The sequence below is a fragment of the Hemicordylus capensis genome, chromosome 4, assembly GCF_027244095.1.
Source record: "Hemicordylus capensis ecotype Gifberg chromosome 4, rHemCap1.1.pri, whole genome shotgun sequence".
NCBI classification, from domain to species: domain Eukaryota; kingdom Metazoa; phylum Chordata; class Lepidosauria; order Squamata; family Cordylidae; genus Hemicordylus; species Hemicordylus capensis.
In genome coordinates this window covers 48,808,680-48,826,059 of record NC_069660.1, presented here as the reverse complement: position 1 = coordinate 48,826,059, position 17,380 = coordinate 48,808,680, and the positions used below count along the sequence as shown (strand labels likewise).

The following is a 17,380-nucleotide window of genomic DNA, read 5'->3' as shown; positions in this document are numbered from 1 at the left end:
TCCGAGTGTTCCAAGTTGGAGGTGTGTTTTTTCCCTTGCTAACTGGTTTTGGCACTGGCTTCCAGTCTCCTTGGAATTTTGGTTGGCTTGTTATTATATAAATCAGGTTGATAAGCCAACCAAGAAGCAAGGAGATTGGAAGCCAATGCCAAAACCAGTCAGCAAGGGGAAACATGCCTCCAAAATGACACTTGGAACATGCAGAACTTTCCAACTCAGAACGGGATTGTTCTATTCCGAGCTTGAAACAGGCCCTTTATTTGAAAGCTGTTTCGAGCTCGAAACAGCCAGTTTTGTGTTGGAAAATTTTGAGCTAGAAATGTTCTCCACATCCCTAGTCCTAATTGTTACAGCCAGTGGGGAAAGGAGGCAAGAAAACCCTGCTCCCATGCCTCAAATCCAGTTTTCAGGGTCTCAGAAGCACTTTGTTATTTCACATTGGCAAGGTGCGTTTTTACACAGAAACAGCAGTTTCTTGAGATCTTTAGATACAGTTGTTGCATTCACTGTTTTAATGCTTTTGTGTTTAGTTATGATTGGTTTGTTGGCAATACGTATTTTGAGTAATAATGTGTGCTTTTCTGCAGCATGAGCAGGCTTCTGTTCAGATGTTTGAACACTTAATCACTTCTAATGAGCTACAACCGGTCATGGAGTATTTTGGTCTCAACCTCGCTGAAGATATAGATTTTATCAAAGAACAGATAGCAGGACCCATTGAAACAGATACAAACAACTCTGGGGTGAGTCTCATTCTCCACTTCTCTGGATGTTATCTAAATGCTGTTCAATTTAATAGAATATCTTTTTCAATATAATTGTCATTCCTAGGGAATGAGGACCTCAAGAGGAAAAAAACATTAGTTTTTATGAGCTGTTGCTCATTTGTTTGGGTGTGATGGGCAGTTTTTAAAAAAAGATCTTGAATTGGGGCTATGCTCAGCAGCAGAGCAAATGCTTTGCATGCGGAAAGTCTCTGGCCTTTCCAGATATATAATGTCAGGTAGCACTTGTTGTTGTTGTTTGTTCGATTTTTATACCGCCCTTCCAAAAATGGCTCAGGGCAGTTTACACAGAGAAATAATAAATAAATAAGATGGCTCCCTGTCCCCAAAGGGTTCACAATCTAAAATGAAACATCAGATAGACGCCAGCAACAGTCACTGGAGGTCCTGTGCTGGGGGTGGACAGGGCCAGTTACTCTCCCCCTGCTAAATAAAGAGAAACACCATGTTAAAAGGCGCCTCTTTGCCAAGTTAGCAGGGGTTGAGAGGACCTCTGCCTGAGACCTTGGAGAACAGCTGTCAGTTGGCCTAGAATACTAAACTAGATAGATCAGTGGTTTGATTCAGTGTAAAGTGGCTTCATATGTTCATTCCATCTTCAAATAAGTTCATAGTCAAGATTAACTAGACCCAAGACTGGGTAGAGAGCCAGTCTTGTGGTAGCCAGCATCAGTTGTTCCTTTAGCTAAGCAGGGTTCACCTTAAGTTGCATTTGGATGCGTGACTACATGAAAGCACTGTCTATTATAAGGTATTTCCCTTAGAGGATGGGGCCATAGGTCAGTAGTAGAGCATCTGCGTGCATACAGAAGGTCCCACATTCAACCCCTGGCATCTCCAGATAGGGCTGGGAAAGACTCCTACCTGAAACTTCGAAGAGCTGCTGCCAATCACTGTAGATAATACTGAGCTGGAAGGGCCAATGGTCTGTCTCCACATAAGGCAGCTTTTCCATGTTGCAGGTTGAGAGACGATAAAATCAGTGGACAGCTTGGGATGGATTTTCATGATTAAACAAACGAAACAGCTTACCTGAAAGTCCAAGTCACCAAACTGTGCACACTCCTGTGAGAACTCAGATATTTTTGTTGATCCCCACTTAATGCAACAAACACCCAACATTTAACCAGGATTGACCAGCCAAGTTCAGATCTGTGATTACCGATCCTGGTTAAATGTTGGTCAGTCACAGCATGGATTTGGGATTGGCCAACCCCCCCCCCCCAAGTTCTCACAATATGCTCCATGGGAGCCCGTGCACTTTGGTGACTGGGATTTTCCATGCCAACCGCGAGGGTTTCATTCTAACAAAACCCAGCGGTTGGCAAAATTACAGTTGGCAAGACTAATAAGTCTATGGGAAGGGGGGGGCAGTAGGGAACCTTGGTCATAAATCTACTTCAGAAAAAAGGGGGGGGGGTTGAAGGCACTAAAAATCACCAGGAGTCACTAAGAAGAATGAACTGATTGAACCTCAGGAAAAATTTTGAACCACCAAAAATCACTTAAATTCACTGAAACACATACTCTCACTCTCTCTCTCTCTCTCTCTCTCTCTCTCTCTCCCCCCACTCCATCTCAGTCTTTCGTGCTTCTTGTGGCCCAAATCATACAATAATTTGCACGTACTCAAGTCGTGGTAGGAGAGACTGCCTACAAAAATTAATTCTACTATACTTAAAACTGCATTAGATGCTAGGTATTAGATGTTTACTAAAATCCACGGTTGGTAAGGGATGACTGTATTACTAGACAGTGGAAGGGACTGAAGTCAGAAAAGGATCTTATTGTTTTGAACTCGGATTCCATTACAGACAGAATATAAAAGAGAAGCAGCAGTATTTGTAAATGACATAGTTAGGCTATCCTGCAGTCATCCTGTCAAACAGCAAAAGGTGCTTGTGTTGCACATTACTCCCTTTAAACCTCCCTTGAGAGGCCTCTACTTAAAGCCAGCTCTGGACTGGTCAGGAAACAGATCTCTTAACTATTCTTACTAAGGAGCTGCACTAACAGGTCTTAGCCAGAGTTTAACAGTAACTGTTCTTGTTTTTTTAATGGGTCCATGTGACTTCTTATCTATGCAAATATGTTATTAACTTAAAAATGTATTCTAAGCATTCTAAATGCACAATAGAAAACTATTAAAACTGATCCAGATTTATGCAGAGAGTCTCAGTCCCCAGATGTTCTCATAAAGACAAAAAAGAAGTCCTTTGATCCACAGACAGCCCATTCAGCCCCACTCATTTTTTCGAGAACTTCTTATAGCCCCTTAGCTAGCTCACCTGCACCTCATTGAACTTCTCACTTTGTGAGAAGGTCAGGGATGGTGCCAGTGCTCTCTGAAATTAAAAACTTCTCACTTCTGTCATTCTACTATTGCTGCTGGCTCTTGTCTCCTTAGAAAGCTCTCTTGATATGCATTCTTGTTACCCATATTTGGGCTTTGATCAACCTTCACTAGAGGCCCATTAAAAGCATACATACTAGATGAGGCTATTTTGTTTTCAGTCTAAATAAAAAATTAAAGCTCACAACCATAATCACTGAATGTACATGTCAGAGAAAAAATTACTCAAATAATTTGCATCAAAGGTGGAACTATCAGTCATTTGGGTTATAGCCAGGAATATATCACATTTGATTTGCTGATCTTGATTTCTGGTGGGAAAAGGTGCTTTTAAAAACCAGCTCCAGCTCCGCCCCCAGTATTAAAGTATCACCAATAATGTAATCTGTTTCACCAAGTGCAAAGCTACAATGCTTGAGATTACCAGTCCTTTGAAACCTTGCTTATATACCTACTCATTCAAATACAGTATTAACTTTGTTTTTTCTGTCTCTTGTCCCATCCTTCAGTGGCCTTACCATGGACGATCTAAAGAGAAGGGCTTTCTTTATGAAATAGTGGCTAACAAAAGAAATGGCATTGATGTTGATAAATGGGATTACTTTGCCAGGTATGGAGATTTTGCTGCTGAAATCATTTGAAAGATTTTTGCTATAGATTTGATTATATTAACATTATTTATTTAACATGTTTACCCTGTCCCTCCAGCACACTGCTGCTCAAGGCAGCTTACAATAACGGCAACAATGCAACAAAAATCAACAAAAATAAGAGAACAGCAACAACAAAATTAAAAACAATGACACATAGGCTAACATTGTTTAAGCTGGAAAACTGATTCAAACCAAATTTTAAAGGCCATTTGGGGAATTTTCAAGCTTAAAAATTAAAAGAAAACTTGTCGGGGAGGCAGATTGGCAAGGCTCCTGTGGGAAGGCATTCCAAAGATGAGCCACTACTGAAAAGGCCCTGTTCCTAGCCCCACCAACCAGATTGCCTGCATACACTGTCAACGGTGAGGTGAAGAGCAGGGCTTGAGAGGAAGAACAAAGGGCCTTGGCAGATCTAACATGTTCATTTAATGACCTCAACTATTGTGTTAAATGTTGGGGGTGGGCGGGATATATGAGAGAGAGAGAGAGAATTAGACTTTCGTAACTGAATGACTGTCTCTATCTGTTTCTGAAATATATTAGAGATTGTCATCATCTTGGAATCCAGAATAACTTTGATTATAAACGCTTCATTAAATTTGCTCGCGTCTGTGAAGTAGACAAGAAGAAGCATATTTGTACCCGTGACAAGGTAAGCGCTCTCTCGCTCTCTTTTTGCAATTATAGTTATGTTCTCAGTGATAGCTTGAAGGTTCTCCTCTACAAATTCCTGTGTATTTCTCACTTGTATCCCACTTCTATTTCAAGGGACACAGACAAGCAGTATCCCACTTTTACCCTCATAAGCTAAACTGAATGATGGTGACTTGCTCTAGGCCATTCAGTGAGCTTCACAACTAAGTAGGATAAACTTGAAGTTTGTTCTGTTCGGTTTTGAGAAGTGACTCTAAACACACATTGAGGCTTTTCATATGAGCAGCTCTACCCAGGTAGGGCCCCCAGATAGGGCTGCTCGTGTGGAGTGCTAGGATTGTGTCTGATCCTGGTGTTGCCCTGCCAAGTAGCCCAAGGTTTTTCCCTGCTGGGCTATTACCAAGGTAGAAGGGTGTGAGTGTGCCCTTCCAGCTCAGTCCCCAGTCACACGTCCCTGGTCAGGCTGCTGGTAGCCCGAGCGGATACTAGAGCACCCGACTGTGGGGAAATCCCCCCAATGCACCATGCTCCTTGTGCAGTGCATTGTGGGATTTCTGGAGGCAGTACTGCATTCCTCTGGCCTCCAGATGACTGTGCAGCTCCATGCAGTGTGGCTTATGTGGGCATGCAAGCCGCATGACCCGAAGCTGAGAGGAAATCCTCTGTGGGAAAGATAAGAAGCACTCCTGCCTCCCCCACCCACCCACCCATCCTGGGTTGTGAGAACAACCATAATATGTGGGCAGGAGACTTTTACATTCAGAGAACTGATGGTTTCAAAAACATGTATTTTGGGAGCATCTGATCCCAGATGCAGAGAAAACACCGCCTTACCATACTTTGTGAGGTTGAGTGGTTGCGTTATGATGGGGAAAGGCTATTATAGGGAGTCTGAAATAACATGTTGGGCATAGATAAGTGATAGCTGGGGATAGAAGCTATCTTCTCTAGGCTGTTTTAACTTTTATGGGCACAGAGAAGAGAGAGAGAGATTCAGATGCCTGTGCTTAAAAGCCAAAGAGATTCTTGAAGTTGAATAAATTAACTTTTAAAGGACTAGAATTTTCATGTGAAGCAAATTTGAGCCTTAAACAAGATGGAATGCTGGCGGGAGCATGTTTTTAAATGCTGGAGATAGACAAATGTTAAGAGTAAGACACAGTGGTTGACACCCAGGAAAACCGTCCCCAGATGCACCAGGTTGCTCTATTGTGCAGAGCGAGGGTTGATTTTGGGGGATTCCCCCTCTTCCCTCTGAAGCTGCTTGGGCCTCCAGAAACCATTCCTGAGAATACCCTCAAGAGAATCGTTAGTCTGGACATTGCCTCTTAGTGATACTAAAATGTAAGAATGAATGCCTGAAACATCAGGCAGAATATTCCTGTCCTCTCTGTAAAAGAACGGTAAGCTGCTTTCATTCATTAAAGAATTCTATTTTTATGGCTTGGATTCTTTAGAAGTGTTTAGTTGTTTCTGTTCTAGGATCTTCTTTTCTTGCACTCATAGTCATTTAGCAAAAGAGATAAGTGTCCAGTTTGAGGGACGAAAACAGAACTGTTAGATTAAAGACTCATGATATGTGGTGGTACCAGACAGTAGAAGTTTTTTAAAATTAATACAACATGTTGCTTGGAATATCCACTGTGTTTCTTAAACTTGTCCTCAGCTTACTGCTGTCTGCTTCTAGGCATTTATTTGAGACACACACATTTGTAGGACAGGCTTCCTAAGGCAGGAGTTCTCAAGGTTGGGTCCTCGGGTGGTGTTAGACTGCAGCTCCCATACTCCCGAGCCACAATAGCCAAAGGTCATTGTGGCTGGGGATGATGGGAATTGTGGTCAAACAAATGGGAAAGTCAGATTTGAGAACCCCTGTTCTAAGGTATCCCTGACCACTAAGTAAAAGGGCCAAAAGACTTTGCTGGTAACAAGTTCTGCGATAGTGACTTGTAGTTAATTATGCCTTATCCTGCAGCCTAATCCTGGTCTTAACACAGAAGATAATTTTAAAAGTCACTTTCCCCCTTGGCTTTTAGGAGGTTGGAAACTTATACGACATGTTCCATACCCGGAATTGCCTGCACCGCAGAGCTTACCAGCATCAGGTTGGCAACATTATTGAAACCATGTAAGTGTGTTAGTAAATTAATCAGTTAATTAAATCTGCCCAAAGTTACCTATAAATAAAATAACAGTTTTGAGGGGGGGAAACATACTTTCTCTGGTTTTAGATTGTGCATATATATGCTGCAGAGGTGTTTCCTCCTGCATGAGAGAAAAAAATTACCTTAAAAAAAAAAAGAGATGTTATTTGCTTCCAGCTGTTTTTTAAAGTACTTTCACTAATAATAATTCCACATTTTTAAACATCCCTGCATTCGGTCATATTTTCTGATCCTCCAAACATGGTTTGGGGAATCAGGAATGAGTAGTGTATGCATGCATGCACCCATGTGCATGCATGTGCGTGACTTAATAGAAGACTTCCTGTTTTGACAAACCAAAGTTTGCTGTAATGTGTGAGTTGGCGAATTGTGGTTTGAGAAATTCATCTAAACTGGGATTGAGTTATGGATTGCATTCCTGATTTGAAGGGAACATCCACTTTGGAAGTCATGGTTTAACAAAGTGGGAAGCATCCTGTTGAGCTGAGTGTGTGTGAGAGGAGGGGAGTGTGAATGCATGTAACTCATTCCTGATCTTCCAAACCATGGTTGATTGGCAACCCATTGGCATGGTATGGAGGACTGGAGAAAGTCTGAATACAGCCAAAGTGTTGCCAATCAATCATGTGCCTTTTTAGCCAATCAAAAATTGTTTGATTTAAAGCAATTTATCCAAATTAATCAATTAAAGGTTTCAGACCTAGTTCTGGAGAGTGTCATTGAGCCACTGAAGTGAATGACCACCCACTATTCTCAGTCTTTGTTGAAAGAGAATTTTGTTAAGTATCACGAGAGAAACCAGTTTAAAGCTTGATCTTTTCCAACTTTGTTTCTGCATTGCTCACTTCTAGAGACCTTGATTAGGAAACATAAGTTTCCCAAATAAGCTGAAATCCCCAATTGGAGGTAATTATTGACTTTATGAATTCTTATGCCTTTATGTTGCATGTTTCAAACTAGGATTACAGATGCTTTTTTAAAAGCTGATCCGTATATTAGAATAAAGGGCTCTGGAGGAAAAGAATACAAGATTTCTACAGCACTGGAGGATATGGAAGCCTATACTAAGCTCACAGGTACAGGCAATCATTAATAGTATCTGGCTTATCAGTCTCTCTGAAATCCAAGTCACACTGATTTTGGAAGTATATCTCATTTATTTCAGCAGAACATTCTTCACATTCACATTTGTATCCTGCCCTTTGCTGAGTTTAGTGATGTACATGGATGTGGGTTACTCCTTTTTATCCTTACAACAAGCCTGTGAGGTAGGTTAGGCTAAGAGAGTGTGACTAACCCATTGTCATGCAGTGAACATTGTGGCTGAGGGGTGATTTGAACCCAGCTTAGTAAATGTGTCCAGGATCCCCATTTTGTGATAGAGAGATATGGATAGTATTTATTTTAGAATTTCATTTAATTAGGCACTTAAGTCATGTGTTGGGAATGCTTTTATTGAAACAGGTTTTAGGAGGACATCAAAAGTACATAAAAGGTCCTGAGAATTACTAGACCTGGCTTGGATCACAGAGCTGTACTAGTATCGTTTGGCCAAATATGACAGATGAAGAAAAAAGACTATTACAATGGCTGTAGTCAGCCAGTTCTTTAGCACTCCTCCAGCCTGAACATGAGTATTGAAGAGTCAGGACTGAGTTTATTTATGGATTACATTTTGCCAAGATAAAAAGGGGGGAATGTATATAGGAACTGGTGAGTGAGTGTATGTGGGTTACCATAGTAACCAGGCACAGAAAGTTCAGAGGGGGAGGGTTTTTTTAAAAAGGCAGTTGATACAGGGAGGAGAGAGTTGGATTGAGTTGCGTGGGAGTAGGAGGTGTGTTGGGCTGAGGATTGAGAGATTGGTTTCTGAACAGGAAAGATTGTTCGGTGGGTTGTGTGAAACTTGAACAGTGAATGTATGGAGGCTGGAGAACCAGCAGTGTTCTGGGCAGCTCCTAATAACAGACAAGAAGGTCTGGAGGAATTCATTAAGTTTACAAGCCCAAGTTTAATTACCTCTGTCCCAGTTATCTCACCTCCCTATATGTTACATTTTATCCAGAACAGCTGATGTACCTAGTAACTTGGTAAAGAAGCTTGTGTGCCCTGCTTTGCAGAGATCTTTATTCTAATCTGTAAATAATAAACTTATTCTTGTTTTTTATTTTATACTTCAAGTTTTGTTTCATTTTATATCCTGAACATATACGCCTATCCTGCGCTCGTGAGGCTACGCAGCCAAAGGTGTTGAATACCGAGAGCAGGGTAACAAGAATGTATATGGTGGCAGCGAGGGAAAGTAAAAGCTGAACAAATTCCCTGAACCTGGAGACTAAACTGTCATAGAACAATGAAAACAAATCACCTCCCTGGAACTGAGAGGGGCATCAGGGTGGGACCCTGACAGTTCCCAAAGATGCTGAATATATATTAATCAATGCTTTATTCAATAATTGCCTGACACATTTCAAGCTCAAGTGCTCTTTCTCAGAGGCAGTTGTATACTATAATATCTTTCTCTGGGGATTGCAGCTATGAATATCTCTTTTCATGAGGTTACAGTTTGCAAATATACCAAAAGAAAATTCCTAGCTAGCTGTGATTATCATAGCAAGACTTATGATTTGTTTAATTCGAGCAGATGATATATTTCTGAAGATTCTACACTCTGATGAACCAGAACTGGAAGAAGCACGGGAAATTTTGCATAAAATAGAGCGCCGTGATCTCTATAAGTGCCTGGGAGAGACGCAGCCTGAAGAGGGCAAGGAAATTAAAAAGGTAGGTACAGTTCTCAAGGCTGCGTTGGTTGGGTCTTTCCATCGTACGAATCTTTTAAAGCAGGACTGCACAACTTCGGCCCCCCGGCTGTTATTGGAATACATCATCCCCAGCCACAGTGGCCAATAGTCTGGGATGGTGGGAGTTATAGCCCAGCATCTGCAGGAGAGCCAAAAGCTATGCAATCCTGTTTCAAACTGTGATCAGAGACTGAATCTACCAAAGACTCTACCTTAATTGATCTGTCCCTTCTGTAGAAGAAGCAAAGATTACCTCATTCAGGAAGGTCCCCATTGAGAACACTCAGAGTAAAGTGGAAGGGTCAGACAGTCTTGAGGTAAGATGGAGCTGTGCATTTCATCACACATGCCATGTGATGTGCTGACTTTTCCCTTACCATTGTTGCATGCTGTGGTGGACTGGGGGTTATTATTGCACACCCAGGCCCCAATAACAGGACACGAACAAATTGGAAGAACTAGGACCACTTTATTGATTACATTTACAAATAACCTGCATCAAGGAATATACTAAATAGTATACTAAATGGGAACCCCCCATCAGTGTCAGCCTCATAAGGAGGACTGCACAGAACAGGGCGAAGGACTGGGTTTTGATTCAGCCCACTTCCAGGTCCAGACATCACCACAACCATGAGGTTTATCCCTGCTGTGGGGAGGCCAGCCTGCCCCACCCGACCCAGGCTGCAAAAAACTTGAGTGGTGGGTGCAGCCAGCCTACAAGCAGGGGCAGATCCCAGCCCAAGGGCCACCAAACCTGCAAGAGCTGTTCCTCAGATTCCCACTCAGCTTAATTGGTCCTCCAGTCAAACACCAGAAACGAGACAGAATACAAGCCATGACTACCTGCCCCTCATCCTCAAAAGAGGAGGAGGCTGGAGGCCCGACAGGTTGGCGAACTGGCCATTTAGAAGTCGGCACCTTCCCTTTGCCTTTAGCTTTTCTCGAGCCTTTTTAAGGAGCCATGTCCCCATGACTTGCCAATTATTCAATAATGCAGATTAATTACCTCAAATTACCAAATATTAAGGAATATGAAGATGTTTAAATGCAAATTATTAAGTTAACTAATACTTACTTTAAGGGAGATTCCATATAATATGACTAATTCACCCTTGTCCCTTTTTTAAGGGGGAGGAGTTATTTGTTTATTGATTGATATAAATTATTCTTATTTGATTAGAAAGTATTAAATCTTCGTCATGCAAATATACCTCTATATACCTATACATATACAACTCAACGTATATTTTAGCAATTATGCAACCCCACTAAAATATAATCAATGAAGAAATAACTCTGTATCCTCATGTATAAACTATTACTATTTCCTATTATATTCCTTTCTTTTCTTTAATACAAATCAAGGACCTAATGAATTAAATCACCCACTAGGGATACACCTATATCGGGCAGCAGCAATATAGGAAGATGCTGAAAGGCATCATCTCCTACTGTGTGGGAGATGGCAATGGTAAACCCCTTCTGTATTCTGCCAAAGACAACCACAGGGCTCTGTGGTCGCCTGGTCGCCAGGAGTCTACACCGACTTGACAGCACACTTTACCTTTAGGATGATTTAAGACTTAATCATGACCATGTAACATAAAAGGGAAGGCTGCAACTAAGTAGGAAACATGAGCAATAAAAATAATGTAATGGTTAAGTAACATACACAGGAAATCCTAGTTTTAAAGGGACCAACAAGGTAGCAGAAGAATAAGTATACTAAGGAGCTGAAAGACCAGCCAAGCCATACGATATTAGATTGTAAAAGGAGAGACCTCTATCAATAGCACCTCAATTACACCAAGAGGATAGTACAAGCAGAAGTTTAAACTGAAAGAAAAGGAAACTTAAAAGCAACAGAATACAACAATAACCTATTAAGAAAGTTTGGAACTTAAAGAGATGAAAAGGAGGGGGAGGGACAGCTTAAACAGGCTTGGACTGGGCCATCGGATGACAGGGCACATTCCCGGTGCGCCCCTCGTCAGTGCACCCTTCTGCCGCCTGACTGAGTGAGTCCCCTCCCTCTGCTCTGCAGCCGCCTGCCCCCCTCACAAGTTGCCGAGGACTGTCTGGGACTTAGAGGCAGCCAGGCAGGCTGTTCTGCTCTCTGCAAGAGCCGAGATGGGCACGGGGGCAGAGGCACTGGCCCTGAGGCTTCCTTTTCCTCCCTGCTGCTGCCGCCATGTCTGCTGATTGACCCGACCGTGGTCTGCTCTCCCCAATCACACACAAGACTCTTGGGTGTGATTGGGGAGTGGAGCGGACCACATCAATCGGCGGCGGCAGCCACCAGCACCAAAGATACACCCAGCCACAGCACCTGCCTGGCTGTCGGAGGAAGGGAATGGGAAGAGGCGGCGGGTGAGGACCTGTGCTAGAGCAGCAGGATCCCCCTGGCTGGCTGGTGGCTGGCCGGCTGTTGAGTTGTGCAGCAAAGGGTAATTATTTCTCAACAAAAGATCTTACTTGCCTAGTAGGATCCCAAAAGAAGATAATGATTAATGAAAGGTGATGTATTTTCTTCTTCTTCCCTCTTGCTTTTTGGTGTAAATTTGGAGAGAGATGTTAACAGCGATAGTGAATTCCCCAGATCATTAAAATGTAACATGTAGACCAGGCAGCAGCTAACTGCAAAGACTCTGGCTGTCATGAAATAAGCTGTGTGGATCAGGCTATCTTCATAGTACAGCAGGCATCTTTCGTAAAACACTTCAGTTATTGTTTCTACATCCCTCATCCCTTTACACTTGCTGGAAATTGCTGGACACTTTTGCTCCTTTCAGACATTATGTGTTGACTGCATTTGTGAAGCAGGCTGATAATGCTTTTTGGGTGATGAGCAGGATCTCAGTATGCTAATAAAACAGCACAAAGAGCCTTGCAAGGTAGGCCCCCGTCGCACACATTTGGTGGATGCAGACCTGAGGCCAGATCAGCACTTTCTCTAATTTTTTTCATGTGTGTGGGGTATGATTTTTTTTCTAGGTGACAGTGTGATAATACTATTTCCACCATACTAATTTGAATATTGAAGACTTTCAGTAACTGTTGAAGTATTGCCTTGTTTTTATTATACTTTGTAATACAATAAGTAGAATTGTAAAATGCACTTCTTTTTTGATCCATATTTATGGTGCTTAGTCATTAATAACTGGTTTCAGTGTTGATTAATAAGCTACAGAAGAAGAGAGGTGGGGGCCTGGGGGTGGGTGGGGAGATTTTAAAAATTGTGTGTTGTGTTTTGCACAGCGCATTAATTCTTTACGTCTGTCTGTCTGTCAGAGAGAGAGAGAGTTATGTGTGCACACTGCCTTGATACTGCTACCCAGAACAAAATTCTTTCCTCTCACTCATAATAAAAATTAGAGGGAACACTGCCCGGCGCCCTCCCCATATACATTCCACCACCCTCTCAGTGCCCCCAGTCTGGCCCTGAGCTTAAACAAACAAAACAAAAGTGTAAGGAGTAGCAAAAGTATAGGGAAAAGGCACTGCCAAACAAATGGTGAGTAAGTTCAAAAACAGCCGTGGTAGCCCCGTCATGCCCAGCTCCAGCAGCTACCAAGACTTTGCCCAGTCCTCTCGATACGCTGCCAAGGTGCAGCCCAAGCCTGTTCAAGAACCCCCATGCCCAGTTGCTCTCTCTGTAGCCTCTCTCCGTCTTGCTCAAGAGCAACTGAGAATGAGTAAAGGAGGTCGGCCTCTCATGCAGCCATTCCCTCGCTCCAATTGGATAGCTACCATCGTGCCGGGGAACAAATGGCTGCCCTGTGCCTGTCGATGGGGCCAGATGCACAACTCTGCCCCCCGCCTTATCACAAAGTGTGGCAGTGGAGAGCAGCTATACATGCTTTCCTTGGGATCTACCCTTGGTATAGAGAGTGCTCTGATTTCACTTTTGGGGCAGACCACTCCTTCATGGTGGGCTGCCACCAGTTGAAGAATGATCTAGAGTCGCAAACAAAAATGAGAAATTTTATGCCCTGCAGGAGGAATATGACGGGCTGCCTGATGAAGTTGTTGCTTCCAAACCAGCGGTGCTCTCTCAAGATGTTGAATTAAAGGCTGAAGACTTCTTAGTCGATGTAAATATGGCATTTTCCTATAAAACACACTTTGAGTATGTTTTGATGTTTTCTCATAAGAATAGCCCTGCTGGATCAGTCCCGTGGCCCATCCAGTCCAGCATCATGTTTCACACAATGGCCCACCAGATGCTGCTGGAAGCCCACAGGCAGGTGTTGAGGGCACGCCCTCCCTCCTGCTGTTACTCCCCTGCAACTGGTACTCAGAAGCATCCTGGCTTTGAGGCTCGAGGTGGCTTATAGCCCTCCAACTAGTAGCCGATGATAGACCTCGCCTCCATGAAGTTATCCAAACCCCTCTTAAAGCCATCCAGGTTGTTGGCTGTCACCACATCTTGTGGCAGAGAATTCCACAAGTTGATTATGCATTGTGTGGAAAAAATACTTCCGTTTGCTAGTCCTAAACTTCCTGGCAATCAAGTTCATGGGATGACCCCTGGTACTAGTGTTGTGTGAGAGGGAGAAGAATTTCTCTCTATCCACTTTCTCCACACCATGCATGATTTTATAGGACTCTATCATGTCTCCCCGCAGTCGTCTTTTTTTCTAAACTAAATCGCCCCAGGTGTTGTAGCCTTGCCTCATAAGAAAGGTGCTTTAGGCCCCTGATCATCTTGGTTGCCCTCTTCTGCACCTTTTCCAGTTCTACAATGTCCTTTTTAGATGTAGTGACCATGATTGTATGCAGTACTCCAGGTGTGGCTGCACCATAGTTGTGTATAAGAGCATACATAGCATCAAAATACTATTTCTGTGCTTTATTTCTGACTTGTTAAGGTTATCAACATGGACTATGGAATGAAAAAGAAGAACCCCATCAATAAAGTTCATTTCTACTGCAAATCTGATGTCACTCAGGCGATCAAAATTTCTAAAGAACAGGTACATATAAGGTTGGGATGTGGTATTTTAAGTTCATTCTACCTGCTTTTGAAGAAGATAATCTGGATATATGTGGAAACTCGTAATACTTCTAAGAAATGGCATGTGGTGGTGTTTAGACAGTTTTAATATAGCCTTCTGTATTAATGCTGAATGTACACAAGTAGTCTTAAAGTTCTCTATGTCAAGTTGTAGAATGCTTGTAATTGTGTGTTGCTATTTCTGTTGAAGCTTACAGTTTTAGGTTTTGCTCTTTGGGAAAAGTTGGGAAATTTACTGAAGAGTTTGCTATATCAAGGTGATAATATTAGGTGTATGGTTCTGGTTTATTCTATTTGCCCTCTATCTTCTTATCTTAAGGTTTCAAAACTTCTACCAGAGAAATTTGCGGAACAGCTAATCAGGGTTTACTGTAAGAGAATGGATGAGAATGTTATCGATGCTGCAAAAAAATATTTTGTTCAGTGGTGCGTTAACAGGGATTTTACTAAACCAAGGGTAAGAAATTAAGTGACCACGCATTTTACACTTGAAATGTGTTATCTCAAGATGCAGATTGAAATCTCCAAATATTTTAAATATGTTGAACTTCTGCATAAGTATCCAGCATAGATTCAGATGTGCCTAAGGAAGCCACAGAGCCCGACTCTCAGCCTCCCTTTGGTCCCAAGCCCATTCATTCTCATTTATTCAGGGGAACTTTTCAGTGGCTTGTTTGAACAGTGCAGATGGGATGAGAACATTGTCTAGTGAGTTTCTACATGGGCACTGAATATCCTTGCATAATGTGTGAGGTCAATGTGAATGTAGGCCTACACTTTCAGTTCCTAAATTCTTGAATCCAGGCCTGTGAGGGCCCAGAGGCTAGTGAGAATTTTGAGAATACCAGGGACTGTTTTGGTCAAGGGGACATCAGCCCTGATGGTTGCATTATGAAACAATTGGTAATATTACCAACAACTAGTCTAGGCCTGCTCATCTTTGGCCCCCCAGGTGTTTTTGGACTACAACTCCCATAATCCCCACCCACAGTGGCCAATAGCCAGGGATTATGGGAGTTGTAAGCCAACATTTGCAGGAGGGCCAAAGTTGAGCAGCCCTGAACTAGACATTTGGTGCCTACCATGCTTAATGATTTTGCATGTGAATAATATATTAGTTGTATACAATTAACTGAAAGAAAGTGTGAAGGGGAATACCACAGTAAGTGTGACACAGCACAGTTAACTCATTAGTTTCTTCCCACAGGAAGGGGAAGCATATGCCAGAGGCTGATGTTGGGTTGCAGTTTCTCCCTGAAATATATTGAATGAAAAGGCCCTGCCTTATACGGGTGAACAAAATGACAGAATGTATTGACAAGGCTGACTCTCTTTTCCCCCTCCTTCCTCTCCCTTTTCTTTTTGATGCTTTGATAGGATGGTGATGTGATTGCTCCTGAGATTACTCCTATGAAAGCAAACTGGAATGTAAACAACGATGATGATACTCCAGATCCAAATAATCTCAGTTCAGATTTAAAATGCAGAACCACGCTTTTTAAAGACTGATTTAACCATCTGAATTTCTGTTGGACAGCTCAAGTGTGCTGTCGTTTGACTTTGCACTACAGTATATTGCACGCACAGAACTTTTATCAAGCTTACTTCAAAAACAAACGTTTTGTCACAGAATAAGCCTACATGACAACTTCTGGAAAATGTCTTGGTTAGCAACGTAGACACTTTAAAAACGCTACATTGGTTGTGGCTTTTGCTGAGGCAAAGCGAACATTGCTGCTGGAGAACATTCTCATTTTGCTGGTTTGAATGTGTAACTACAGTGAGAACTGCCTCTCCAAGGCAGGATTCGAAAGTGTTTGAAATATCTGTAACATTTAAATCAAACAGTGTGAGGAGCTTAAGCAAGCCTTACTTCAAGAAACCTGTTTTCTTAAAATCAGCAAAAAATAGTATTGTTTCTCTACCAGGGCAAACATGTGGGCAGGGATCAGGCTGGCATGTAGGTTGCAGTGGGACCTATGTCTTTTGCTTTAATTCATGTATCTTTTTGTTATGATTATCATACAGTCCTTCAGAAAAACCTCTGCAATTCCCCTAAATTGCAAAAAAGTTGTATATGTGTAGCTAAATATACACTGAAACAATCAAGGATATACTTTTTTTAGCCTTTGCTGTTTCCTTTTTAAATTGCCAATTTAAGAAGCAAAGTAAACTATTGGTGTTGTATTCAATGAAACACATATGGGAGATAATGATTTGACAGTGTGCAAATTGGATTAAGAGTCTTCAAGAAAGAACCTGTCAGGCCAAGGGATTTTGCCTTTTATATTTCAAAGCAAATTGATGTATTTTAATGTCTCATTGACACAGATGCCGTCACTGTACTTATATAGTGTATTGTTACTCTAAGTTATATTTTTGGAAGCATTTCTCTGATGTGCATTTTATGCTGTCAAAATATTTTTGTATGTGAGGAGTGTGTTATTAATTAAGAGAGCTGAAACTTCATAACTGAAGTAATTCTTCTATTCTTGTTTATGAACCCAGGGAAGCTTCAGAAGAATGGTAGAAACCTTTTAAGTACTATGTTTAAAATGAAGCACTACTGTGGATTTCTGTTAAAACCTAGGGTAGGATAATTAAATATTTAGGCCATTATCCAGTTCCATGCTGAATTCCCACCATGTGTCAACTATGCCTGTAATGCCTTCTGCTGTTTCTTCCCCTTAACCTTGGTCAGCCTTCTTCCCGTGTGCAGAGAGCTGCTCAAGAAGGGTCCATATGCACAGGTGTGTGTACAAGGCATGATAGAGTCTGGAATGAAAGCACTGATAGATTTAAATTTACTAGCTTAACCTGCGCCGAGCATCTGTGCACTAGTACTTAATTGCTCCACAGCCCCCTCACCTCATTCTTGCCACCCTAACCTGAGCTGCGCTCCTGCTGCTCCTCCGCCATCTCATTGCTCCATCCCCCTCACCCTTC

At 42.1% G+C, this 17,380-nt stretch overlaps 1 protein-coding gene across 6 annotated transcripts in view; it reads left to right on the top strand.

The window, feature by feature from the left end:
- The window catches only part of SAMHD1 (SAM and HD domain containing deoxynucleoside triphosphate triphosphohydrolase 1), a 34,378-nt gene extending 17,325 nt beyond the window's left edge, over positions 1–17,053 (top strand). For 5 of the 6 annotated variants that reach the window (XM_053245241.1, XM_053245244.1, XM_053245243.1 and 2 more), the window contains exons 7-16: positions 588–743; positions 3,648–3,748; positions 4,335–4,443; positions 6,482–6,573; positions 7,571–7,686; positions 9,255–9,394; positions 13,416–13,511; positions 14,289–14,393; positions 14,754–14,891; positions 15,812–17,053. In XM_053245241.1, the coding sequence (XP_053101216.1) occupies positions 588–743; positions 3,648–3,748; positions 4,335–4,443; positions 6,482–6,573; positions 7,571–7,686; positions 9,255–9,394; positions 13,416–13,511; positions 14,289–14,393; positions 14,754–14,891; positions 15,812–15,943 (1,185 nt within the window). In that variant the 3' untranslated portion in view covers positions 15,944–17,053. Of the gene's footprint in view, positions 1–587; positions 744–3,647; positions 3,749–4,334; positions 4,444–6,481; positions 6,574–7,570; positions 7,687–9,254; positions 9,395–9,651; positions 9,732–13,415; positions 13,512–14,288; positions 14,397–14,753; positions 14,892–15,811 lie in introns of those variants that run through there. The other variant, XM_053245246.1, reaches the window with a different exon arrangement.
- The last annotated feature ends 327 nt before the right edge of the window (positions 17,054–17,380 follow it).